The 27667-nt window shown below is 44.4% G+C and overlaps 1 protein-coding gene and 1 long non-coding RNA gene across 9 annotated transcripts in view; one reads left to right on the forward strand and one right to left on the reverse strand.

Annotated features, from left to right (window-relative positions):
- The window catches only part of NSMCE2 (NSE2 SUMO ligase component of SMC5/6 complex), a 214119-nt gene that overhangs the window by 184901 nt on the left and 1551 nt on the right, over positions 1 to 27667 (forward strand). For all 8 annotated transcript variants that reach the window (XM_077847191.1, XM_077847197.1, XM_077847194.1 and 5 more), the window contains 2 exons: positions 21397 to 21497; positions 21938 to 22044. In XM_077847191.1, coding sequence (XP_077703317.1) covers positions 21397 to 21497; positions 21938 to 22044 — 208 coding nt within the window. The remainder of the gene's footprint in view (positions 1 to 21396; positions 21498 to 21937; positions 22045 to 27667) is intronic.
- LOC144283298 (uncharacterized) lies at positions 1178 to 27626 on the reverse strand. Its single transcript, XR_013351739.1, has 5 exons — positions 24888 to 27626; positions 18812 to 23694; positions 13591 to 13691; positions 3743 to 3857; positions 1178 to 2937 (listed from the first exon to the last, which is right to left on the reverse strand). It is a non-coding gene; the product is annotated as an uncharacterized LOC144283298 (long non-coding RNA).

Raw genomic sequence — 27667 nt, forward strand, 5'->3', positions numbered from 1 at the left:
CTTTGATCATTGTCATCTAAATGCATGCGTTAAGTACTGTCTGTAGCACAGCGAGTGCTCCAGGCTGTGCTAAGTGAGTTACCCAGATAATGGTCTCTGCCCTTGAGAAGAGCCTCCGAGGGTAAGGGACCTAAAAGGTATCGCAGCAGCAAAACAACAGTGATGGGCAGAGGAGAGAGAGGACCAGTGTATACCACATTCAGAGAATCACTGCATTCAGAGAATCTCACCTTCCAGGCTAGAAGGAGCTCGGAGAGACCCAGTCTACCTCCCTGGCTTAGAGAAGTTGAAATGCTTTGGCTCTGGTCACATAGTGAGTTGGGAGCAGGTTTCCTGATCGGGCCAGAGTTCTTCCTCCCTCCCCATGCTGGAGTAGAATTATTTTTCTCAAAGGTCGGAATCTAACCGTGTCCATTATATTTAGTCAGAAAAGGTTTTACTTGGGAGTTCGCATTTCAAATATATATTTTTTTGTTGGTTCGTTGCTTTATTTGAGCATGGGGTGGGGGGCAAAGGGAGAGGGAGAAGCAGGTTCTCTGCTGAGCAAGGGGCCCAATGCAAGGCGCCATCCCAGTACCCTAAGATCATGACCTGAGCCAAAGGCAGATGCTTAACCTACTGAGCCACCCAGGTACCCCTTCAAAGACATCTAGAAATAAGGCCGTTAGAGGTAAGGATGTGGCCTAGAGAGTGGTGAGCAGGGTGTCCTTGAGAGGATTTGGCCAAAAAAGACTATGAAATATCTTGAAGCAACCTAGAAGAAAGTCTTGAAGCAGTGGATGAAGTTCTTGAACATGTTTTGTCCTGCAGAGGAGGTCATGATATGGGATCTCGAAAGGGAGGACAACCCTTCAAAACGATCACCGGTGTAAGGACTGGGAAGGGGCATGACGGAGCTACTGGCTGGCAGGAGGTAGCTCCCAAGGGTTAAGAAAACACTTCGTCCTCATTTCTTGACTGCTGCCATGTGCCAAGCCCCGTGGTTAGCATTCTACGTAAAACATTCCTATCCTCCAAGCAGCCCTTCCAGACAGGTGGTGTTTTCCCATTTGCAGATGAAATAATAGAGAGGCACTGAGGGAGGCAGGATTTGAATCCATGCTGTCTCTCCATGAGGCAACTAAAATCTTCCCTTTTTCTCTGTAAGTAAGCAAAGAGAGGAGCAAAATGAGGACTATTCCACAGGCCAGGGGGGCTGGAGAGCCGGTGGGGAGGGGGCCACACAAGCTCTGGCAGTCATCCAAATTATGATCAAGAAAGGACAAGTGGAAAATGACCAGAGATCGCTTATTTGGTAGATCATTGACATGGTGACGTGACCCAGTGAAAACGAAAAGAGGAAGGCTCAGAAAAGAAAGATAAGCATATGCCATGTATAAAAAGAGTTACTAATGATTTAGGGTGTTTAAGTATTGAGAACCAGGTATTGCTTCACCAAAGGGGAAAGTTCAAAGTAGGTAGGTAGGTTGATGTGCCATCTACACAGATAATGTGGTGGCACTGGGGGAGATAGATCCTCAGAAAACATCATTTATGGCTCCGTGTGTGCTGACGGTCTAGCAAGAAAATAAACAGCCAAGACTAGGAAAATAACCAGCTGGGCGAGGCCATATATTATCACACAGCACCTGGTAGCCCAGGGAGGAGGACAGAGAAAGTTAAGGATGGCGGGACCCCAAAGCCAGCAGGAATGGGTCACTGAAATGGTTTTGAAGAAGATACAAAAGACAGAATTGAAGCAGAAAGCAAAAGCAGACACATCCAATATCTTAGAATATAGGGAACAGGAGCTGTTCAGTGCTTTATTGTGGGCTGAGTACATGAAATAATCAATGACTTGATTAAATTAAAGTCCGCACTCAGTTCAATACTCAGTCCTTAGAACAGTCCCATTTTACAGATGAGGAAACTAAGGCTCATGGATCTTAGTGGTGACTTGCCAGAGGTCAGACAGCAGGGGTAAGCAGGACTTTCCCCAGGTATGGCTCTGAGCTCCAGCCCCTTCTGCACTGCACATGGCCTCAGTCAGAAGCAGGGTGGGGGGCAGAGGGGACGTCTGGTCACATGCACATGCAGTGGAAGGCTGGTAAGGATCAGCATGGACTCAGAGCAGTGAGAAGGATACTGGTGGTCCTTGTTGAGTGAAACCACTGTGGAGCAAAAATGGGAGAAGCAGCCCACCAGGGAATTCACATGGTCAGTAATACAGTTTCATTGGCCACAGATGACGTTTTACCATCTGGAACATGGAGGATTAAATATTAGCTGCATGCAGGTTGCTCTTCTGGGGGATGAGAGTTCCTCGTTTGAAAATTCTTTGTAAGCCACATGTTAGTCTACTTGGGACTATGTTGGGCTTCCAGGTTGGTGCATCTTTAAATAGTAGTTCCAAGAAAAACACTGGCTCCAGTGTGTGGTTTCTTTCATATTTTTCAACTGTCGGTCCTGCTGACAACATAGACATTTACACCAGCAAGTCACCTGGAAGCTAAGGGAACCGTCTGCCCTGATTACTACCATGATTTGGCCATCTACATACAGTGCTATCCCCACCTCTGATCTTCTTGCCCTTTTCAGTGACCGATGGACCAGTTAATATTTGTAAGATGATGAGTTTGCATGGATTGCAACTAGTTCCTACAAGCCTTTGAAAACATAATCATAATTTAGATAAATGGGGTTAGTCTATATGAGGGTTTTGCGATAATGAGGAATGAAAAGAACAGGCAACTGTTTTGCTGTAAGGTAAGAGTCCATGGCTCAGTAAGATGTTTGCTTCATCTCACTGGGAAAGCATATTCCAGCCACCGATTTAATTTCTGTTACTGTTGCTGACTTGCAACCATCCTCTTCCTTTAAGTGAATGACGGGTCTGAACATAATTCTTCTTTGTAGTCCATTGACTCTTGTAAAATAACGCCGTGATTATAAGGTTTCCTGAACACAGTTTTCAAAATGTTAGTAATAACCACATTGCACCTACCTGCTATACTTGGGTGACCATCTCTGTTGCTCAATTTATACTTAAGATTGGTCATAGTGAAACATGTTTTCATCACTTGAAATCCAAATTTTATTTGCTAGGTTATTATTGGCCATATATTTCTGTAGCGTAAATCAGATGTTGTGCAAGTTTGGTTTGCAAATAGATCGACTCTTAAAAGCACAAGTTAGCCTTCAGATCAGTGTGAGAAGTCATTTGAGTTGATGACCTCAATATTCAATAAAACCTTTTTTTGTTTATTTGTTTAAACATAGTCTGATTCCTCTGTGGGTAAAACTCTGATAGATTGTAAGAATGAAGGGTTTAAAACTGGAATAGGTTTTTGAGACTACAGAGTCTACCCTCCCTCCTATTCTTATCCCCTTATTTATCAGGTAGTAGAGAGAACAAGGTCAAAAACAATATATAAGTGGCACAACCTCCCAGGTCACTTAGTTGATTGGTGGCAGAGGTGGGAACTTCCAGTCATTCCCATGCACTTTCCACCAAAGGGCTCTTTTCTTATAATTGGCAAACAGTTGACTTGGAGCCATTGTGTCTTTCTACCCTAGATGTTGGTTGAAAAAAAATTTACCTATTATATAAAAGCTCTTGAAAATACTTCTTATACAATCAGATCAACAGAACCCAAAAGTTTCTTCCTGCCAAATTTCCCAAAGTCCCCTTTGCTTGACTTTTCTGCTCTCTTTTCCTCTGAAAAGCCACGTCCCCTTTGCACTTAGGAATAAGGAATCTTACTTGTTCTGACAGCAATGTGCAAACATCTATTGCATCAAAATTCCCAAGCGGAGTTAAAAACCAATGGTCCTTCTCTGAATTTCATTAGCAATGGCAGCAAACATTCCATCAGAGTCTCAGAAGCAATACAGAAAAGAAAGAAAAATCAAGTTAGCAATTATATAGTTAATATTGTACAAGATGAAAGCCTGCATTATAAAATCCTGAGTGTCGTAAACTCCTTTTAAATCTGCCTGTGGGCTGTCTGTCCTTTCAAAATACAATGTCTGTAGTCAGTAGTAGAATTGTAATAAATGTATTACAGGAGTAATAGAGTATGTAGGGTGAAATTGCATGTTTATAGAAAAGGTTTGTTGATTAGGATCGGATCAGACCATCACAGTGCTTAAGACATCTTCGGATCTGAAATCAGACCAAAGGTTTTTAAAGGATTCTCTTTATAGCTCTAGCCCTGCATTTATAGTTGATATGAAGGACAAGGACGAGCCAACAAACTGGGGAGGGCACAGAGCACCTCATCACCAGACATGACTTACCCTGAGATCTTGTTAAAAATATTACATGTTCATAATTCACATACAGAGAGGATAAATTTCCAAAAGTGCCCTGACACCTTGCTGCTGCAGAAGGGTCTCAGCTTAGCAGCATCTGTGTCATTCAGATCTGCCTGTGTCCCATCCGCTCCCAGTTTCCTCTCCCCCCGGTGTTCCTGAGCCCACACTGAGTTGTCCAAATTGCACCTTAATCTCTTGCCTGTGGACCTGGCAGGAGCTCCCCACCCTGCTGAGCATTGCTTTTTCTCCTCTGGAGCCCATGCCTGAAGCTCACAGAACGTAGCCCACCGGATTTGAATGGCACTTTCTATCCCAGCAATAGACGGTGAGCCCCTTAGATCATGGGTTCTGTCCTACTGACCTTGGTGTGCACAGGGCCCACCACACACGGTGGACATCACTCAGTGGTGGCAGGTGGGTGGCTGGCGGAGGAAGCAAGCAGACAAGCCCTCTGCATAGCACACCTTTGAAGAGGCATTTACATAGTAAGAATACTGGGAAAATACCAAGTAATATTAGAACACCTGACTCTAAAATGCTTTTCTTGGGATGCCTTCAGCTCAGGGTGTGATCCCGGGTCCAGGGATCAAGTCCCGCATCAGACTCCCTGCCTGGTTCTCCCTCTGCCTATGTCTCTGCCTGCCTCTCTCTCTCTCTCTCTCTCTCTCTCTCTCGCCCTCCCCCCCCCCCCATTAATAAGTAAAATAACTTTTCTTGGGGCACCTGGGTGGCTCAGTGGTTGAACATCTGCCTTTGGCTTGGGGCATGATCCCCAGGTCCTGGGATGGAGTCCCTCGTCTGGCTCCCCACAGGGAAGCCCGCTTCTCCCTCTGCCTATGTCTCTTCCTCTGTGTGTCTCTCATGAATAAATAAATTTGTTTAATCTAAAAAAAAATTAAGAAATAAAGTGCTTTTCTGGCTTAATTTTTCACCTTGTTCAGAGCTCCAGGTTTCAGCTACCCAACTGCTCTGAGGATGGTACTAGATGTCATTATGAAACTGGGGTTCAACTTTGAAAGCTAATGCTCCTTCCCGCTGACTGATGGTGATGAGGCTAAATTGGCGTCTTTGTATGAGTTCCGAAAAATCCAGTAACTGAACTCGTTCTGGAAAGTAAGAGAAACAAGCCCTATCTTTAGTATTCCCTTTTAGTTAGATCCCCTCTGTAAATCCCTTGTAAACTGAAGCATGTCTGACTCTATTCCATTCTTCTTACTTGTTCTTGTGTTGCCAGTTTTGATCTCCTTAGATGTTGAATCATATTTCTGGAATGAAATAGTCATAGGCCTTTTTATCATTTGCTATTTTACTATTTAATTTAGAAGAGAGAACAGTGATAAAATTAGATACAAGAGGCCTCTGTGTGTCATCAAGTAACCTAGTCTCTTGGTAACAAAAATAAAATTCCCTCTCAATAATTTCTAGCTCATTTTGAACCAACTTCGTTCAGATGAATGGCCTCCGGTCTGTGTGAAGACTACAGGAAACACCTCTCCCCCAGTGGGCCCAACAGCGTCTTTCCTGACAATGAACATTTTCCTTTCCTTAATTTCATTCCATTGCGCCTTGTGATGACCCCTATAATTAGTGTGCTCATTACCTCCCCTACATAATTTCTCTGCCTCCTTGATGTGTTCTGAGGCTGCCTCCTTTATTCGCTCTTGAATCCCCTGCTACCTTTTCCCTGGGGAGGCTCATGGTCAAGGATGTCAGAGTGAGAGTCTTCTCCAGTCACCCAACAAGTAGCCCCACCGTGGTTTTCTTTTGTTTTCTGTTTTTTAGGATTTTATTTATTTGAGAGAGAGAAAGAGAGAGAGAGAGAGATCGCAAGTTGGGGGTGGGGGGAAAGAGCAGAGGGGGAGGGAGAAACAGACTCCCCACCAAGAAGGAAGCCTGATGTGGGGCTCAATCCCAGGACCCCGAGATCATGACCTGAGCCAAAGACAGATGCTTAACCAACTGAGCCACCCAGGTGCCCCTTCTTTTGTCTTAAGAGACCTTTTTAGCTGAAGAAGAAAATTGTAGTCAGAGAAATGGAACAGCCATCACATAGGTTTGTCCTGCAATGTTGGGGAGGATACAAGCCACTCTTCGGTGGTCTCTCACCACTCACCCCCGATCTAGATTAGACCCCCCACTCCAGGCAGGAGGGTGTGGCTGTAAGCCAGCAGCAGCATCCTCAGCTCAGAAAGGGAGTTGTTTGAGATCTTTGTATTTTCCTGTCGAGTTCGTAAAGCAAGTCCCGAGAGCTTTCATTTCTCTTCTTACTCTTCTTCCTTCCTTCCTTTGTCTTGTCACTGCTGGCCACTCTCTTCGTTCACTCACTTTAATGCAATCTTCTGGAGCTTATGAATGGATGTGGGTTGTACACAGGAGTGCAAAGACTTGCTCCCCACCCCTCCACGGGCTTTGAAAGTGAAAACCAAGATCATCCAGTCACCCTGCTTTGTGCTTTCAGAAACGATCTCCTTACGTAAGGTGTTTTTGTTACTGTCTTGATGCATTATTAGGGTTTTTTTTTTCCTCTAATGAGGGCAAAACATTTTATCTCATCTTCACTCTGTCCTAATAAATAGACATCAAGAGCGATAGTCTGCAGGAAATTTAACACCTATCCTTCAATTGATGACAGAGCCAAGTGATACCTACCTCTGGACTTGACCCACCGTCCTGAAGTCCAAGCCTTACAGAACTCCTCTCTAGGTTGTGCATAGAAACCCTTCTCTGCAGAAGAGCTAGGCAGTGAGCAGAATGATTTTTAAGCCACCAAGGGCCCCTTAAGATTGGATTTCGTGTCCTGACACAGCCCCTCCCATGCACCACGAACTAGGGATGCAGAGATGAACAGAAGTGGTCCTCGTTTCTGAGTTGTTTATGGATCAGTGGGAGAGACAGTGGCGTAAACAGATAATTACCGATGATGTGTAAATGTCTGGGGTGGGGGGCTTGGGGGCCTCTGAGTGAGAAGACTCCCCAGAGGAAGGCAATGTCCCTAGTAGAACACTCTCCTGGGCTGCTCCTCAGTTCTCTGCGCTCCTCTGTGGCTCGGCCTACATTCATAGACACCACAGCTACTGTGCATCCTGCTTCTGCCTCCCTGTCATGCTCCCCCTTATTTTTTAATTAAGATTTTACTTATTTATTCATGAGAGACACACAGAGAAAGGGGCAGAGACATAGGCAGAGGAAGAAGCAGGAACCTGATGCTGGACTCGATCCCAGGACCCCGAGATCATTCCCTGAGCTAAAGGCAGACACTCAACCACTGAGCCACCCAGGTGTCCCCCTGTCATGCTCCCTCTTGTCACCTGCCCTGGAGGATGTGAGCTCTGGGTGAGAAAGCAAGTCTGTCCCTCTTGACACTTTGGGTGTGGATAAGGAAAAGAGTCAATGTTCCATGCTAAGCATTCTGTCAAGTGCTATGAATGTCATGAAGGAGGAAGTTTTAAAAGTGTGATTTCTTCATGTTTACAAAATGAACAAATGACTCAGATGTATTGTACACACTCACAAGAGCTATGTCCTAAGCTGATCCTGATTTTGAAGTCATGTCTTCCTTTGCATGTGGGAAAGGTTGGAAAGTGGGTGGAAAGTGAAGGGTGGTGGGTGGAGTGGGAGGAAGGAAGCCTTACAGACCAGCCTTGGTGCTAGGGTATGGTAGCGGAGGTGCCTGTCCTTGGGCCCTGTGGTATTGAGGATTTCCCACATCCCTTAGCTTCTTCCTTCTTGTCTTGTCTTCTTCTCTCCCTTTCCCTCCCTCCCCACCTTCTTCCTCCTCTTCTTTCTCCCTTTCTCTCCCTCTCCCTCCATCTCATTTTACTTCTTTCCACTTGGCAGCCTTTTTTTTTTGGTATGTTTTCTGTTAGACTAACTTCAGACAAGACCCTGAAAACTAAAAACAGATGTCCAGGCCGACCAGAGCGTCTATGGATTCATTACTGTTGGAAGCTTGGGTAGCCCTGCCCTGATTGGCTCTGAGCACTCAGCAAGCTGCGGAGCTGAGCTACATTTGGGTGGCTTCGCTGACTTTTGTTGCTGACAGCATTGTTAAGCCTCACTAGATTTGGACCCTCAGGCTCTGACCTTTTTAAATTTCTTCCATACTGAGTGCACTTTGGGGATCATTCTCCTTTCTTTCTTTCTTTCTTTCTTTCTTTCTTTCTTTCTTTCTTTCTTTCTTTTTTTAACATGACTACATTGTGCCATCATAATGAAGAATCTTTAAATGTATCAAAAATAAATATTGATATCCTCATCAAAGGCAAGTAAAAAGGGGGCATCTGGATGGCTCAGTCAGTGAAGCATCTGCCTTTGGCTCAGGTCATCATCTCAGGATCCTGGGATCAAGCCCCACATCGGGCTCCCTGCTCAGTAGGGAGTCTGCTTCTCCCTCTGCCCCTCCCCCTACTCATGCTCACTCTCGCTTGCTCTCTCTCTCTCACTCTCTCCACCAAATAAATAAAATCTTTATTTAAAAAAAAAATGTTGGGATGCCTGAATGGCTCAGAGGTTGAGTGCCTGCCTTTGGCTCAGGGCGTGATCATGGCGTCCCGGGATCGAGTGTCACATCAGGTTCCCTGAGAGGAGCCTGCTTCTCCCTCTGCCTGTGTCTCTGCTTCTCTCTGTGTCTCTCATGAATAAATAAATCAAATCTTTAAAAATAAATAAATAAATAAATAAATAATAGTAAAATAAATCTTTTAAAAATGCAAGTGGTAAGAAAAAGTAAGCATATTTAATTATCACCAAGATTCTGTGGCATTTTGTAATGACCACGCTGAGTAATCCTGTGGAGTCAGGTATGTGACCCAACTCTAGGCCCGGTCTCACTTAGTGACACAAGAGCTTCCCTTTCTGAGCTTTATCGCTAAATGGATGGCTTCAGTGGCTCTTTACCTTCTATCCTTGGGGGGATAAAAATGTGTCATTTAATTTTAAGAAACTTTATAAAACAAAGTATGGTATTAGCACTAGCTTTATTCTACATTAAAGCCTTCTGTTCTATTCAGGTATTTTGTTATTGTTTTGTCTGGAGCTCTGAAATGAGAGGCCATGGGGAAAAGATATGATAGAAATTAGGGGATCCCTGGGTGGCGCAGCGGTTTGGCGCCTGCCTTTGGCCCAGGGCGCGATCCTGGAGATCCGGGATCGAATGCCACGTCGGGCTCCCGGTGCATGGAGCCTGCTTCTCCCTCTGCCTGTGTCTCTGCCTCTCTCTCTCTCTCTCTATGTGACTATCATAAATAAATTTAAAAAAAGATTAAAAAAAAAAAAAAGAAATTAAATTGCGATGTATTGCCTTGTAGGGGAGCAGACAAGTTTGAGATAGTATAAATGTTAGGATAATACATCTAGAAAATACTAGGGCTAGAAATGGTGTCATAGTCCCTGTGTTACCCAAAACTGAAACTCTGCAGTTTTAAAGTTGAGCAAGGATAAATTCTAAAGTTCCTTTTTTTAATGTTATGATCTCTGGACTTGATTTCATAATTTGTTTCAGTTTGACAAATCAAATAAACATCCGTCCCATCCCCATTGCTGTCAGCCCTACTTATACGTATTATTTGGTCTCATGAAGAGTGCTGGATATGGAAAGGAAGAGCTAGATAATTATTCTTCAGAAATCTTAGCTATCCCCATTGATCCCTGTACCGTCAGCTCACATGTACAGTAGTTAATATCAACTGGACACAATGGGCTACAGTATTTTGTCATTTTCTTTCAGTCTTTTGTCTATATCCCCTTTTAAAAAAGTAACCAATCAATCAGGGCTCCTGGGTGGCTCAGTCGGTTAAGAGGCTGCCTTTGGCTTAGGTCATGATCCCAGGATCCTGGGATCGAGCCCCGCATTGGGCTCCCTGCTTGATGCGCAGCCTGCTTCTCCCTCTCTACCACTTGTGCTCTCTCTCTCTCTCAAGTAAATAAATAAAATATTTTCTTAAAAAAGTAATTAAGCATACTACATATACAGTTTGGATCTCATTTTTTCCACCTCATGTTATAACATAAGTGTTTTCCGATGGTGAAGATTGTTTGCAATTACTATCAGATCTTGTGAGTAGTGATGCCATAGTTCACTTAAATTTAGTCTGCCAGATAAGGAGATTTCCCCAGTGTTTCTGTTATAAGAACTGCTCTACTGGAACATCACTGCACATACACTCTGCCCGACCTGGGTAAGCTCAACAAATGCAAGATAATTTTCACATTTTTGATGACTGATTATCATACTTTCCTATCAGTGTAGATGGCTTAGAGCAAATAGAACCAGAACCGATCTAAAGGCATAACGTGGAATAATTCATTTCTTGGAATATGACCTCTATCAGCTTGCATTTTGGTAATTTGCTTTTGCACAGAATCGGAGCAGAAAATGTAGAGTGGCATGATTCTAGGCAGTGTCACTTGGCTCCCTTCTAGAAAATTAGTAATTCAATCAAGAACCAGGTTGTCTTATTCCACAATATTAGCCTTCAAAACAGTCTTCTTCACTGCTTTCATCTTATCAATTTCTATGTAACGATAGTCAAAGCATTCTCTTGTTTTAGCAACTGACCATTCACTGAACATATTTATTAAGTTTTTGCACCTTGCTTGGCTTATTGAGACAGAGTTCCATCCCTTAAAGGGATTCAGTGTGAAAGGAAGATAGAGAAGGAAACAAATGATCACAGTATGTACAAAGACACTAGGGAAGCTGAAGGAGGGATCACCTTTGTGTTGGGACTTCACCAAGGAAATACTTGCATTGAGTATTGAAGAGTGGTCAGAAGTAGATCAGTGAAGGGCTAGCAGATGCGCAGAACAGCATGACAAGTGTGGGCAGTCACTGGTTTGGGGTGGACATGCGGATGCGACAGAGGTGGGTTGCAGAAGGAGACCAAGATGCTTTGGACCAGCTGATGAAGTCTTGCCACATTTAAGAGTCCATGGTTTTAGAAAGATGACTACCTGGAGTAGGGGGACTAGACTGGGGAGAGGCTGAGGCAGAAAGATGAATAAAGAATAGAGAACTTTTTGCCATATTCTAAATAAGAAATGGCTAGGGGCTTGAGTTAGGACAGCTGCACTGGGAATCCCTGGGTGGCTCAGCGGTTTAGTGCCTGCCTTCGGCCCAGGACGTGATCCTGGAGACCTGGGATCTAGTCCCACATCAGGCTCCCTGCATGGAGCCTGCTTATCCCTCTGCCTGTGTCTCTGCCTCTCTCTCTCTCTCTCTGTGTCTCTCATGAATAAATAAAATCTTTTGGAGAAAAAAAAAAGGACAGCTGCACTGAGAATGGAGGGGAGGAGACGGAGTGAAGTTAGTGTAAAGACAGAGATAGGAAAGGATACACACAAACAAATCGCACATACCGTCTTAGGTGCCTGGATGAGTGATATTTCCAGCCCTCTAAAATAAGAATACATAGGATGAGCCCGAATGAGATTTCTCGCCTTCTGATTTGCGCTTGCTTTGTACTCTACCACGGATCTAAATAACTGAGAGTTGTAGACCCTCTCAGTGCCGACAAGTCAGGGTTTCCCTATCCTTTGGTTTTCTAGTTAATCGCCCAGAACAAACAAATAGAATATGTGTGTTAGATTCCCTGCTCTTGCTTGGTAACCTAGAGAAGATCATTAAACCTTATCCTATACAAAGCCATAAATCCAAGTACAAAGTTTGAGGAAATTTTCAGTATTTATTGGCTTGAGATGGATACTGTATGACCAGATCTTGACTGATTGATTTTTGCCCCACCAATGCAATGCAATAGGTTCTGTTATTTTAAAGCCTTCATTTTTTTGTGGTGTGGGATGCCTGGGTGGCTGGCTAGGTTGGTTAAGCTTCTGACTTCAGCTCAAGTCATGATCTCAAGGTCCTGGGACAAGTCTACTTGTCACTCTGCTCCCCACCACCCCCCTTTCAAATAAATAAAATCTTTTAAAAAAATAATAAAACCTTCCTATTTGACATGACATATTTTGACGAAATAAATGGAGGCAAATTAATACATGATGTCAGCTGAAGACAAAGGATATGTCTGAAATAAGAGTAGGTAAATTAACAAGTACATGATAATGTGGAAGGGTCCATCTTAATAGTGTCAGCTCATTTGGAAGAAATAATCTGAAACTGTTCATTCAGTTTACTTTCAAGATCTTGAGAGAGTGTGTTGAAAGAGTCATGGAAGTGAAAACGGACAGCAAATTGAAGATGTTGATAGTGCTGTGTCAGCTAATTACGAGTGAGCTCATTTAGGCCTCACTCTGTCCTGGGCCATGGAAAGATTTATCCCATTTAGAACCCTGGATTGAACAGTCATGTCGTTTCTCTCTGGGTGATTCCATAGCACATGATTTTTACTTAATTGAGCATATATGTTGCACACATGCACTTTATGCTAGCTCTATGAAATTCTGAATAATAATATTAATAATCATAACAGTATTTACTGTCACCTATTTGCCAGATACTATTCTAAGAACTTCCCTTTTTTATTTTTTTAAAGATTTTCTTTATTTGAGAGAGGTGGGAAGAGAGAGCATAAGCAGGGAGGAGAGGGAGAAACAGGCTCCCCACTAAGCAGGGAGCCCAGTGCAGGACTCAGTTTCAGGACCCTGGGATCATGACCCAAGCCAAAGGCAGACACTTAACCAACTGAGCCACCCAGGCAACCCTCATTCTAAGAACTCTTCATAGATTAACTCATTTAATCCTCATACAGCTCCATGAAGCAGGTATGATTATTGGTTCCATTCGACAGCCGAGAAGACCGAAGCAAAGAAAAGATAAAGTAACTTGCCTAAGAACACCCAGCTAATAAAGTGATACAACTAGGATTTGAACCCAGGCAGGCCATCTCCAGCGCCCATGTTCCTAATTACAGTAGTTCCCACTTCTTACCACACCTCCCAGCAGAAGAACCTAGCTTGGTCATCACTTTGTCTGGAGGTTCTTCTTCATTCTTCAACCCCCTTTGGAGAGCCACCGGATTACTTGTGTACTTTGTTCAAAACACACTTATAATTTCACATTTATTATTATTACATTCATTGTACAAAATGTTTAGTATTTGCAGTGGTCTCTCCTGTCACACCTGATCTTAATCCTCTTTGCATCTACACCTGGCATTTGTATGGTGTTTGGCACAGAGCAGGTGTTCAATAATGCACCATGAGTTGAGTCAGCTTGACTTGAACACACAGCAGTTCTCCTCAAGGAGCTTTCTGGAAAACAATTCCTATCTACTTGAAACAACTGAATAATGAAGAAGTTTTAGCTAAGAATACAGTACAGACAGCAGGTGTTACCGGATTTCAAAGGAGACTGGCTGCAGGGACTGTGTTGGATTGGGTTGGATTGGATAGCTTCTCCGAGTACATGGAATCTGAGATGAGTATAGATGACAGCTCTGAAAAGGAAGAACATTGATTAGAATGTTGACCTGGGGTGGCTTTGAATGAAAGGCTCACATTTAAGGAGGCAGCAGAATTGCATCAGAGATAGAGGTTGAAAGAGCCTTCTCAGTGACGCAGATCAGTATTGAGCTCCTTAGAGAGCCCAGACCTGTTCTCTCCTAGGAGCTGCTCCCCCACAGTATCTTGTATATGCATAATCCTCATCAGACTGTTTTGCACTCTATACACATAGTCCTATGTGACTGAGCTCCCTGAGGGCAAGGACTGTTTTTTGCCCATACCAAGGACAGTACCTCACACACACTAGTGACTAAAATAATAATAATGGCAGTAACAATTTCCAATTATTGAAGTATGTAACATTAATTATAATAAATAAATATATATGTATACACATAATGAATAACATTTATTGGATCCTTATTGTGTTCTAGCCAGTGTTCTGATTGAATTGTATTCATTCAGTCTTTGTTGAATCTTGCCATCCTGTGAAAGTTATGACATCTTGGAAATCTTTAATTATGTAAGCCCTTTCTGGTCATGATCTGCATCTTTTGTTTTAAGATTGTATTTACTTATTCATGAGAGACACAGAGAGGCAGAGACATAGGCAGAGGGAGAAGCGGGGTTCCTGCAGGGAGCCCGATACAGGACTCGATCCCAGGACCTCGGGATCATGCCCTGAGCCAAAGGCAGACACTCAACTGCTGAGCCACCCAGGTGCCCTCATGATCTGTATCTTATTTCTGTAAAAGTGGCACACACAGCAGAGCCAGAGACTATTGGAAACTAGGAATCAGTGTGTTCAGTGGCAAGTTGGCCCAGCCAAACAGCTAGCATTCAGGGCAGCCCACCAGTCTCAGAAAGAAACTGAGATACAATGCTGGACAAACAACTCTATAAGGGAGTGGACCACAAAACAACACACACAAACACACACACACACGCTGCTCCTAAATTCCAAGCCAAAGTGACTGAGCCTGCTGACACCTTTTTCTGCTTAGAGTCTCAGCCCCAGTTCCCAGGTGGGGCCACTCCCAACCCAGCTATAGGTTACTGTGTGGGAGAAATAGTCAGAAATTGCAGAATTGCAATCAGGAAATGCAAAAGCAGTTTGAAGCTCTGTAGCGACTGAGCTATACTGCTTCAAACTTGGAATCTGTGTTCTTTTGCACATTAGGGGAGGCCCCCAAATCTTCCCTGTACCAGCTCAGCCTCTCCAAATAGGCTGTACTAGAATAGTGCAAGTAAAAGAAACTGGACAGTGCAATAGGCATCTCAAGCAGGCAGTAAATATTCGTAAAGTATTTTCTTCATATGTTACCAACGTTCAAGAGAAAAGAACTTTTAGTAAAATGTTCAGGCTTAATTGAAAAAGCACACAGTAATCAACTTTTATTCCCAGCTGGCATAAAACTGTCTTACTGGTAGCCAAATTTGGGATGCCTGAAGACAGACAAATGACTAATACTAGGGCTGTGTGTGGCCAGGACCAAATGTATTTTCTGACCACAAGACCATGTCTGGACTCTCCTTTATAATTACCACACGGCCTACTATAATTGTAAAACTTATATTTACTTCCTGCCTTTGACATGTAATTCAGGGTCCGGGGCTGCACCCCAAGCTAGAGTGAAGTCCTCTCTGTTATTTGCTGAAAAGCTATCAAATCATCATTGTGCAAGGATGCGTGTGTGTGTGTGTATCTATGTGTTGCCACGTCTGTTAAATCCGTTCAGTACATCCTTGTGGAAAAATATGCCCACTCTTGCCTTGTCAGATGAAGCGCTTTACTAATCAGATGTTTATTGAACACCTCCTCCTACATACCAAGGACATTTAGACTCTAGGAAACACCCGTGAGCAAGACAACGAAGTCCCTGCTTTCCGGGAAGAGAATGGGGAGGGCAAGGGAGTGAAGGAGGGTGATGGGAGAAAGCTGTGCGTAAAGATTGGTGCCCTGTGGAGTCACAGCCTCACAAGTGAGTAATGTGACAGCAAGCCTGGGTGGCCCCTTGTAGCCTGGGACATCTGAGAAGGCCTCTCCAGAGAGATAACGCTTAAATTAACATTTCAAAATGACAAGGAGTAGGAAAAGCAAAGATCAGGAGAAAGAACATTCCAGTCGTGTTAGTGTAAAGGCCCAAAGACAGCCTGGATAGTGGCACGTTCCAGAAACAGAAAAGACCAGTCGGAGTGGAGCACGGTGGGGGTGGGGGTGGGGAGAAGACTGGTCAGGGAGGTTGGCTGTGAGCACTGCTGTGAGAAGCACATGGGAGCATCACGACCCTTGTCAAAGCAGAGATTCTAGGTAGGAGGCTACCGCAGAGGTCTGGGCAGGAGGCCATAGTGGTTTGGATATGGTAAAACTCGAGAGAAGGGGCTAGATTTACTAGATTTAGATTTAGGGACTATCGTTTAGAACCAGTCAACAGAACATGCCAATGGTTTCAGATGTGAAGAACGAAGGAAAATGAGTGATTAAGAATAAATCCAAAAGTCTTGGCTTGAGCAAGCATCTAGAAGGATGACGGCCAATTGGAGACAATAAAGGCAGAGAGGCCTTTAGCTCTTCATTACCAGTCGTAACTAGCTGACCATGAACCCACATCTCGGGGTTCAACAGATGCCCTCACCACCCCCTAACTTTACATCACAGGAAAATATTCATAGACTTCTAGAATTCTGTAATTGTATACTTGGTTATCACTTCAAGCATTTCCATGGTTTCTCTTTCCTCTTCCCGTTCATTTCATGACATCCGAAGAAATCACGACCAAGTTACTAACTCATACCCTGACACATCCCTTATGGGGACTATGGAAACATTAGTTCCTGTCTGCACTTCCTCCCTCAGCCCATTGCTTGGGTGCCCTGGGCCCAGGCCGGGACGGGAGGGCATATTTGAGATTTGCCCACCAGGTCACAAGTTGACAGCCAACCAGGTACTTCCTTTTTTTTTTTTTTTTTTTTAAGATTTCATTTATTTATTCATGAGAGGCACAGAGAGAGAGGCAGAGACACAGGCAGAGGGAGAAGCAGGCTCCCTATGGGGAGCCTGATGTGGGATTCAATGCCAGGACCCCAGGATCATGACCTGAGCCAAAGGCAGACACTCAACTACTGCCACCACCCCCGGGGACCATGTACTTCTAACAACATACCCTGAGTGTGTATATGGAACCCAGTATGACTCATTTTCTTGTGTTTCACTTTATGACAAGGAAAACTTTTGTGATCTCTTTAATAATGACTAAGTTGCTTTAATCCACTTACTTCTTTATTATAAGATCGCTATTTCCTACTTTTGCCTTAAAACTATTGTGGGGCTTAAGTTTTCCAGTCTATACAAGAGGAATAATAATAGCAGAGTTGTTCTTCAGGGATATTTTTGTGAGGATGAAATACAATAATGTATATAAAATGCTCAGTACAGTGGCTGCTGTGTAGCAGTCAGTAAACCTGAGGTGTTATTATTAATAACATAATAATCTGGAGGAAAGGGTGGCTCCCAGAACCGACACACTGGTTTTTGTGTTCAGACTAATCAGACCAAGAAATTAGACCTAAATTTACTAAACCCCTGCCTAACTTCGAACAAAATCTGTAATGTCTTTAGATTTCAGATTTCTCAGATGTACAAGACAATTAAGGATAGATAACCTCGGGGTTTTTTTTTAGATTTTTATTTATTCATAAGAGACACAGAGAAAGAGGCAGAGACATAGACAGAAGGAAAGCCAGCTCCCTGCAGGGAGCCTGATCCGGGACTCCATCCCAGGACCCCAGGGATCACGCCCTGGGCCGAAGGCAGATGCTCAACCACTGAGTCACCCAGGCGTCCCAGATAACCTCAGTTTTAAAACTTATGTGGTTCTACTTAGGTGATCTATATTCTTCTCTCCAATCTTCCTTTTATGAAGCTTATCAAGAGGTTTTGTCTTTGGATCAACTATACAAGTGTGACTGATATTTACTGCCAGATGTGACCTTTTGTTAGCACATCGTAGATCCCAACATTAATATCACTTTCTATAAATATAGGTTTCGGGTGAGGAAATGTTCTATCTCAAGAGGTTTAGCTGTTGAGGATCTTTCTCTTTTTAGACTCTCGGTCCGTGGACTATTACTCACTGTTGGCATTCTTCCTCCGTCTTACTTCTGTTACCTTCTTTCATGATCACGGATGTTGAAAGCCACCTACAGGTTCTGAGTTCCCCACTCCTCCCTCCCTAGTGGTCGGCATTGCGTTTCCCTTGTGCTTTGCTGCTTCCTCTACCTTTTCAAATTTAAAAATAGAAAATAAGAAACAAACCCACAGCCTTTCACATTGGCTGAACTCTGTTATTCATCTACCAGATTTTCTGGTGAATTCCACAGTATCACATATACAGTCAGATTTCTGCCATCAGGGAAAAAAAAATCTGCCATGAGTTCAGGATAAACCCTGTAAGAATGGACAAAGAGAGACCCTAATTTTGACTGTCAAACACACAGTAAGAAATTACCAGGAGCCACCCACAGAAGGAGGCTTTAGAAGAATTAAAGAGACAGAATGCTCTTAGCCTGGCTGACTTGGCTCCTTGTCCAACCTTCCTGAGCCATGGTGAGCAACCACTGGGCTGATGAAGGATCCTCGAGGAGTCTATCTAACTCTTGCTCTGTGAATACCAAAGACAGGTCCTGGGAAGTCCCTAAACTCTTCACAGGCCCCATCCCACATCACAGTAAGCATACTAAAATATGGCAACCTCCACATTAAATATACTTTTATTGCTGACATAAAATTTTGAAAAATATCTTTAGAGTTTGGCTTTGGAAATAGGTTGGCTACAAGTAACTTATAGTTGGCTATTCATTTATCAGCATGTCTCTTTGCTTCCCTGGGAATTATTAAGTTCAATCCTAACTCCAGCCTACATATGGCTTTCAAATGAAATATTTTTGATTACCAAGTCAGCAATCAATGAAGTTAGCATAATATTTTGTTGACCTTTGGCATTTATTAATTCTGTTTCGTAGTTATCCTATTCTGAAGCCAACAAATGACTTTCGAAGTCTCAGACAGATTTCTACAGGTCCTTGAAAAGCCAGAAAGCCCCAGGTACTGTACCTGAGTGGCCAGTGCTCTGCCTGAGAGGTCTCCACTCCTGCCTTCTTCAAGGAATGAGAGCTTTGAGGGATGTTTCTCTAGGAAAACACAACAAGCTGACATACAAATAACAGTAGTCTGCTAAAACAAGGTGAAACCCCTACCAAAAAAAAAAAACAGAGTAATTAGGAGCAGAATGCCTGGGGGCCAGCTATTAGTTGACTGGGTGACCCTGAACTAGCACTCTGTGGCCCTTTCCCTGCCCCCAGTAGGACAGACACTCCATCTGGCCAAGGTGGGAGGCCAGGGCTGTCAGTTCTAGGAACTGAAACATGTGCAGAACCATCTGAACCTGAGACAGGGGTTTTCCTCCCACGTTAAAAACAAAGCAGTTTTTAATGTCAATGTTATTTTGCCAGAATGAAAGGAGGAAGGGAAGAGAGAAGAGTGGAAGGACAGGAAAGGGGGGGCAGGAAAGAGAGGAAGGAAGACACTGTCAACATTTGCTTTTAAAAAGCTATTGATCTTTGATGTTTGCACAAAAGGACATCTCCCTTCCCTGGAAATAAAGGCTTTCACGGAGCTACTCAGTCTCATTATCCCATTCAGAAACCATCCATCATCTGTTTGCCCTCAGTGAGGAGCAAGTTGTGATGAAATAAAAAAGAACGGAGATTTCAGAATCAAATGGGCTATCCAAAACCTTTACCATGCACGGGCTCAGCAGTTCTCAAAGTGTGGGACCCCTAGGGTTCTCTGAGAGCCTTTTTGGGTACCTATGAGGCCCAAACTATCTTCCTAACAATAGTAAGGTGTCACTAGTCTTTTTCACTCTCTTTCCATAAGTGTACTTTTTCCAGAGGCTACGTGACGTATTATCACAACAGACTGGATGGATATACAGATATCAAAATCCAACTATCTTCTTATTTAAAGATTTATGTATTTATGTATGTATTTATTTATTTGTTTATAGAGAAAGAGAGAGTACGGGGAGGGGTAAAGGCAGAGGGAGAGAGAGAGAATCTCAAGCAGACTTCCTGCTGAGCATGGAGCCCAACACAGAGCTCAATCTCAGGACCCAGAGATCACGACCTGAGCCGAAATCAAGTGTTGGATGCTAAACCGACTGAGCCACCCAGGTGCCCCTCAAAATCCAACTATCTTCTATTAAGCCAAACAGTAAAGAAGAGTTTCAAAGATATAAAAACAAGGCCATTTTTATCTCTTTTTTGTTGTTCTGGAAAATATGATTACTCTTAGTTTTTTAGATATCATTTATGTTAACATTTAATAATGGAGGTGGTTTTTTTTTTTTTTTTAAGTTTTATTAATCTAAGTAATCTCTCTACCCATCATGGGGTTTGAACTCATAACCGTGAAAATTAAGAGTCATATGTCCTCCAACTGAGCTGGCCCAGGTGCCCCTGGAGTTATTTGTGTTCTGTTTTGTTTTGAAAATTTTATTTTTAAGTAATCACTCACCCAACATGGGGCTCAAACTCAACAATCCTGAGATCAAGAATCAGATACTCTACCGAATGAACCAGCCAGGTACCCCAGGAGTAGTAGTATTTTTTTAAAGATTTTATATATTTATTCATGAGACACAGGCAGAGGGAGAAGCAGGCTCCATGCAGGGAGCCCAATGTAGGACTCAATCCCAGGATACCAGGATCATGCCCTGAGCCAAAGGCAGACACCCAACCACTGAGCCACCCAGGTGCCCCAGCATTTTTTTTTTTTAATGAATTGGTTAATGCATATTTTTTAAATCCTCAGTCTTAATGTCTGCGATGGCAAATATCGATAAACCATAACCCAAACAAGTTTTTTGGGGTCCTTAATATCTACAAGTAGTAAAGTGTTCCAAGACCAAAAAGTTTGAGAACCCCAGAGCTAGCTAACGTAATTACCATTTATTTAATGTTTCCTCGTGCCAGGGACTGTGTAAACATGCTGCATTTTTCATCTCTTTTAATCTCTCTTTTAAAATTTGCAACAAAGCTGTAAAGTAGAGGCTTTACCAAAAAAGCATCTTGCTAGTCCAAGGTCTCACAGCTGGAAATGAAAGAGATAACTAGGCGCTTCTGACTCCACAGCCACAGTCTTGATTACTGGATAGTATTCCCTCACAAAGTAATTCTTTGAAAAAGTTATCTCACTGCTCTGAGTCGGTTCCCTTATCAAAAATGGGGAGAATCGGGAATCCCCGGGTGGCTCAGTGGTTTAGTGTCTGCCTTCGGCCCAGGGTGTGATCCCAGAGTCCCGGGATCGAGTCCCACATCGGGCTCCCTGCATGGAGCTGCTTCTCCCTCTGCCTGTGTCTCTGCCTCTCTCTCTCTCTCTCTCTGTGTGTGTCTCTCATGAATAAATAAATAAAATCTTTAAAATTAAAAAAAAAATGGGCAGAATCCATCCTACCCTGCAGGATTCTCTTAAGAGAAGAGTTAACATGCATCTAACTGCCTAGCAAGGTTGCCTACCACCCAACAGACCCCGAGAAAGCAGTAACCTCCTTCCTTCCATTCCTTCCTTCCATTCCCTGCTGTCCTTGGCACAGTGTTAGACCAACGAGGCTCAGCGATTTCCCTTCTTCCCTCTAGATGGTCTTCAAGCTGACAGAGAGGCTGATGGGACAGAAGGAGTTGATGAAGACATGATTGTGACCCAAAGTCAGACCAATTTCATCTGCCCCATTACTCAGGTACTGTCGCCTTCCTCCTTTCCGGAAAGACCAAGCAATCCGCTTTATAGAGGCAAAAGACTCCTGTTTGCTTTCTAACTCGATTCCCCATCTAGGGTAAGGAGGCAGGAAAGGAAAGTGATGAGGTCCAGGAGGATATGGGGGAGGTTCCCGGGCTGGCAAGACTGAAGTCCACCATGCCCCATGGGAGGGGTGGGGTGCGGTGGGATGGGGGGTGTCAAGCAATTCCTGGCTCACAGGCCAGCTGACATGGGTGCCCACCTGCATTTGCCTCCGTGGCCGTCTGCCCCCACAATGATCTAAAGCCACGAGACTGCGAGGTTGAACACAGGAAGCCCCCAGATGAGGAAAAAAACAGTTCCAAATAATTGGTGACTTGGAGAAGTTACTGGAAGTGGATCATTATCATTCCTGAAAGCTGAATGTCTCCTTGATTGCAGGTGGAAATGAAGAAGCCGGTGAAAAATAAAGTGTGTGGCCACACCTATGAGGAGGAAGCCATTGTACGCATGATTGAGTCCAAGCACAGGCGGAAGAAAAAGGCCTGGTGAGTTGGCGCCGGAAGGGAAGTGAGCCTTTCCAGTGGTGGTCATGCCAGAGGAAAAGACACCTCCATGGCCCCCCTAAAGCCCATTCACCTCCCTCAGTGTAAACACGGAAGCTGGCTTTCTGGAAAAACAATCCACCACGGGAAGATGAGTAGTCTGCTCAGGAAGAAGCTGAAGCCACTTGAGCCACACCTTCGATGAAACAGGAGAAAAAGGAATTGGGTGGAAGTTGCATCATTGAATAATAGGAATATTCATGAAATTGCGTGATAGCCTGAAAAAAGAATTAGGGAAAACTGTGATACTAAAAGATTTCTTTTTTCCCTGCTGTATCTACTTTTACACAAGAAGGAATGGCTTTTTTGTTTGTTTGTTTGTTTTGTTTTGTTTTGTTTTGTTTTGTTTGCCATCCTGTATTACAGGTAATTTGTTTAAAACATTCTGAGATAAGATTTGTATCCAGAGGTCTTGGTCAAGATTGAATGGTCAGGGGAAACCTTGCATCTCTTTAATTATTTAAACAACTTTCCCAAAGGGTCAAGTAAATGTGTGCATCACTTCAATGAGAAATTTTTTTTTTCCATTGGAACGTTTGGAGAATCTTCCTTTTACGTATATTTTCTATTTATTTCCACCTCCTTCACACACACACACCCCAACTTGCACATTCCCACCCCCGTGGCACACAACTTTGGAGGACCGTGGCTCTGTTCCTGTGATAATGTGGAATCCTTGGGTTGGCTAGACTCAGTATAATTCAGTTTGGCATTTCTTGTGCTCTTATCGCACATTTGTCGTAGGAATGGAATTGCAGGTGTGACCAGTTCTCAATGGACTTCTGATAACAGCCACTTTGATGTGTGGCTCACTTCTCCATCCCCCAGAAATTTGCTGGTCCAGACCCAGAATTGGAATTCCCCACCACTCCTCCTGTGGGCGTGGACTTAGAGATAGGGCTTTGGAGGCAGTAGATATCTTGATGGTCATTCAGTCAAGTCATTTACCCTATTTATTCCAAAAGAATGCCCTTGTGGTCGCAGAATTAAGAGTGTTCAAGTACATTTTTTTCTGTTTTGAGTCCCAGCTCACAGTTGAGATGTTGTATTTCCCTAGTGAAACTTCCATTTTCCTTGTGGATATAATTTCCTTTGTTTCTGGACTTCTAAGCCTTTCCTTTTCTCCTTTTTTTCCTGTGCTCTTTCTCTGAAAAACCACCTTTTCATTTGTGAAAAGGGATAATAGCTAAGAATAGATATTCCCCAATAGTTCTGTTTCACAGCTCTTACTTTTCTTAAAGTTTGCCATAGTCTCCCAGAGTCAGATTTGGAAAAAGCAGGCACTGATAACAAAGCACATTTCTCACCAGTTCCAGGATGGCGATAGTGACTCCAAGAACAGGGTCGCATGTAAATGGATCTTCTTAGTTACATATTTGACTTTCTAAGTGTCCTGTGGCTTTTTTGAATTGTACGTGCTATTTGGAAGCACACACGTAACATATGTCATTTAGAAAATTTTCTTTTTTCTGTCTCATTTCTATTACATGAGCGCAGATTCTGCAAACTGCAAATTTTCATAGGTTGATAACAATTAAGTCCAAGTGGATGAAGTATGGGAGGTTCGCAGAGAAGGTAGTGTTTTTCCTGCACCTTGAAAAAAATGAGAAGAATTTCAGAGAATGATGAAGAGTCCTTTTAGCCTACAGGCTCGCTCCATTCAGAGCCTATTCTGCTTGGTGGTCAGAGGTCAGTAACAGTTGGGGTTACTGTGTGTTAGCAGGAGAATAGAAGGATGCTGTAGACAATAACAGTAAGGAGAGTGGCGTAAAGATTCATTATAGAGATGTTAAATGTCATGATTTTATTAATTTCCTCATCTATAAGTTGATGATAATGATTGTCATTGCCTCCCTGGTATGTTTGAAATTTGATTAAGATGTATGTGAAGTACTTTCAAGTCCCTGGCACGTGGTAAAACTCGGTAAACAGTACCCCCACCACCACCACCCTCATTTTTGCCACCATTATTCTATAGGCATGAGACAACATTGCAGGGTTTTGAGGGAATAAGGTGAGTCCAACTGGAGGTTAGGAAGTTACTCCAATACAATTCAAGAGATGGATTAATAAGGCATGAGGTGACGACGTCAGTGAGGAAGGGTTTGCAGGAGATTAAGTTACAGATGATGGGAGCCTGACTGAGGCAAGAGTCATAGGCAGAAGGGAAGAATGACGGCCCTTGTGGAGGCACAGCTGGCAGGGTTTGGCAACTGAGGGCTGAAGGGAGGAAGAAGGAGTGGAGGATGACTAGCACTTGTAAACCGAATGTCCAAAAGGGTAGCAGGATTGTTAGCCAACAGAGAGGGCAGGAGCAACAAACACGTGTAGGGAGGATGCTGAGAGAGGCACAGCTGGGCTCGTGCTAAGCGTGGGGTCCTAGCAACACAGCCATTTGGAAGTATCCAGGAGACGCAGGAAATGTGGGGTGTCAAACCCGGCAGAGAGCTATGAGCTCAAGATGTCATGGAGAGGTTATTGGTAGAGGAGTCAGATCTACTCGCCTGCCCCACAGGGGCAGCTCTGGACAGCAGGTGGCAGCCAGTCTGAGAGCCACCAAGGACGGGACTGCGGCCTGGCCCCCGCCTCAGGGCCCCACGTGGACCCCCAGAAAGACATTCCACTCATTAAAGAGAAGGCACTCAGAGGAAGAAGACCCCAATGAAGCCATCTGAGGTGTAGCCCAGCAAGACAGGAAGAAAGAAAGGGGAGTTGCGGATCACAGGAGCATCGGGGTGGTGGGCACAGCCCTGAAGCCAGGCCGCATTTGGCAGCGGGTTACATACCTCAGGCCTCTTCATCAGCTACGCCGGAGCTTCCTGACTGAGCAGCAAGTAGTGTCATTCCCCATGATGCATGTGCACTCGATGAGCAGTTCTGGGTCCCCTTTGTTTAAACACGCCTGTGACACATCCAGTTTGAGAACTCTCGGTTCTTCTTCCTAGATGGTTCTAGTTACGTTCTGTCAGACGGGAGCTCCAGGTACGTTGCATTACTCGGTGCTGACTGGATCTTCCTGTCTGTGCTGCGGTCGCCGCGAAGATCTCTCTCCCGTGGATTGAGTCAGGATAAAACTGTGGAGACTTCAGCCCTCACCAGACACAGCAGTTAAAACAACGTCCCGGATAGTTGGGCTGTGCGCTTTCTCCCTAACAGAGCCGCCTTATGGCCGCCATATTGACAAGGCATCTCCAGTGTCCCACGGCCATGCCGTTCCTTTTTTGCTGAGGAATGGGAACCGTGTTTAACAAACAGTCCTATTGAACGGCCTGGGAAGGAAAATGAAGTCAAGTAGGAGTGTGTCATTGAAGAGCGGAGCGCCAGGACTGTGCCCACAGCCCCCATTTCACTCTTGGCCAACCGGCCATCTAGTCTCTCAGAGCCTCCATGGCTTCATCCGCGGAGTAGAAATAACAGCAGCATCTCACGGGACCTTAGGACTAAAGAAACGGGGAAATTCCAACTGAGGCCCAGACCAGCACATTTCTTGGCAGTGGAGAAGCAAACCACTTAAGAGGAAAGCTCCTTTGGAACTCCAGAACGCTAAACAAATCCCAGCAGGGTCAGAAAGGTCAGGGCTGTCCGTGTTGTTATTACTTACCTCACCGCTTCGTGACACGTTATTTTAGACTCAGAGGAGGGAGGACAGAGTTACTCAGCGTGTTTAGGTACGATGGCGATCCAGCCCACTCAGACTTCCAGAGGTATCTACAGACCTCCTCCTAAAGCAGGATTGGACCTTGGAATTCTTGGGACCCAGATCCAGGAGCTCACAAGACTCAGAATCTTGTACTTTTGAGCTGAGGCTGAGGCCAAGGTTCCCTGCAGCCTTGTGGGCCCCCTGAGACCCAGGCTGCCCTTGTTCAGCAGACACTGTCAACACTTGCTTGCTGCTCCGGTGAAAGGCTCTTCCCTACCAGTGACCTGAGTTGAGGACCCAGCCTCTCCTCAAGGCCGGTGGGTCTGACTCCTGCACAGCAGTGACTCGAGAGCTTAGGATTGGGTATTGCCACACCTAACTTGCTCACCAGGATGTCCTGGGGATTAATGCACTAATGCTTATACAGAGCGCTATTTCTCCGGAGGAGGAGTGCCCTGATTCAGTATCATGTCATCAGTGCCCTGTCTTATCCTTTGTAGCTTAGAAACCTGGGTTGGTTGGTTTGAGATCAGGTGAGAAGCAAGGTTCTCCCTCTGCTCCCGGAGCAACCTCTCTTCCAGGAAGTCTTCTGTAGCACCGTGTGCACTGTAGCATGCCCATGGCCCGCCAGCGTCATCGGTGGGGCTGCCTCCCCTCCACGGGGGCTTCTTGGGAGCAGAAACTGCACATTGTAGCACCTGAGCCAGCTCCTCGACCCGTCACACATTGTCCTCCTTACTTCTCACAACGACCCTACGTTCTATGTCATCTTTACGGCAGAAGAGACTGGGGCACAGGAATTAAAGCCACTTGCCCAGAGGGTCACAGCCAAGGGGACTGAGCCCACATCTCTTTCACTCTTGAGGCTGTATTTGTGTCAAGAGGCCATCAGCTCCCCTAAGGAGGAGTTTGTGGTTAAAGCCTCTGTCCCCAGAGTTGATCCCTTAAGCAAGGCAGACTTCTTTGTTCGACACAGGCCACCCTGGGCTCCATCCTGCTGCCCCATTGTGAGGCATGAGCCTGCAGGCTCAGCACCGAGTGTGGTTGACCCCATCAGACATCCTCAGAGCCCTCGCACGCCGACAGGGCCGCTGACATCACCAGGAAGTCCTCCCCACCTCGGTCCCCACTTCCCCTTCCACGCTTATTCACTGTCTGGCTGTCGGTGCTGAAGACTGGGTCCTAGGGAGGGGGGAGCACTCCAGACTTGCCATCACAGTGCATGCTCACCGAGTGACAAATACAAAGTGAAGGTGACCCCAGCGCATGTCATCCCAGGAACCTACACTGCGTTGCATTTCCGTGTCACAGAAGTTGAAGAGATGAAAGATGCCCTTTCTAAAGTCACAAAAGTCTCCATTTCCTCCTCATAAGCTCATTTATTTATTTTCACAATTAAAGAAATGAATCCCTTGAGAAACCAGTGTGAGACATTTCTCGGGCACCTCCGGTCCTTACCCCAACACAAAGCCAAACCGTCAGAAGGGTGCGTGGTTGGACAGACCACCTGATCCTCCTTCCTGCGAGGGCCTTTTTAGAACCAGATTTTAATCCACATACCTGCACATTTCAGCATTTTAAACGTGAATATTGTCAGCAAGCCTATTATCCATTACAGTGACGAATGCCCTCCTTTATAAAGATGCCTTGGTCCAGAAAGCACAGCCAAGAGGACAGTTCTCCCTCATGAAGAACGGTTGGGCTTCCTACCACTGGACAAATCAGAGTTCCCACGATCAACCTTCTTCCCCTTCTGGTTTCTATCTGTTGTCTTCTATTTGTTATTTTTTATCTTGTCTTATAGCTGTTATTATTATTATTATATATATTTTTTTGGTCTTAATATACCTGTGCTGTTTGGAGAGTTTTCTCAGATCACTGGGCCGGAGCTCTGTGTGGGCAGGAATCTAAATTTGTATTTCACAG

The sequence above is a fragment of the Canis aureus genome, chromosome 14 (assembly GCF_053574225.1).
Source record: "Canis aureus isolate CA01 chromosome 14, VMU_Caureus_v.1.0, whole genome shotgun sequence".
NCBI classification, from domain to species: Eukaryota; Metazoa; Chordata; class Mammalia; order Carnivora; family Canidae; genus Canis; species Canis aureus.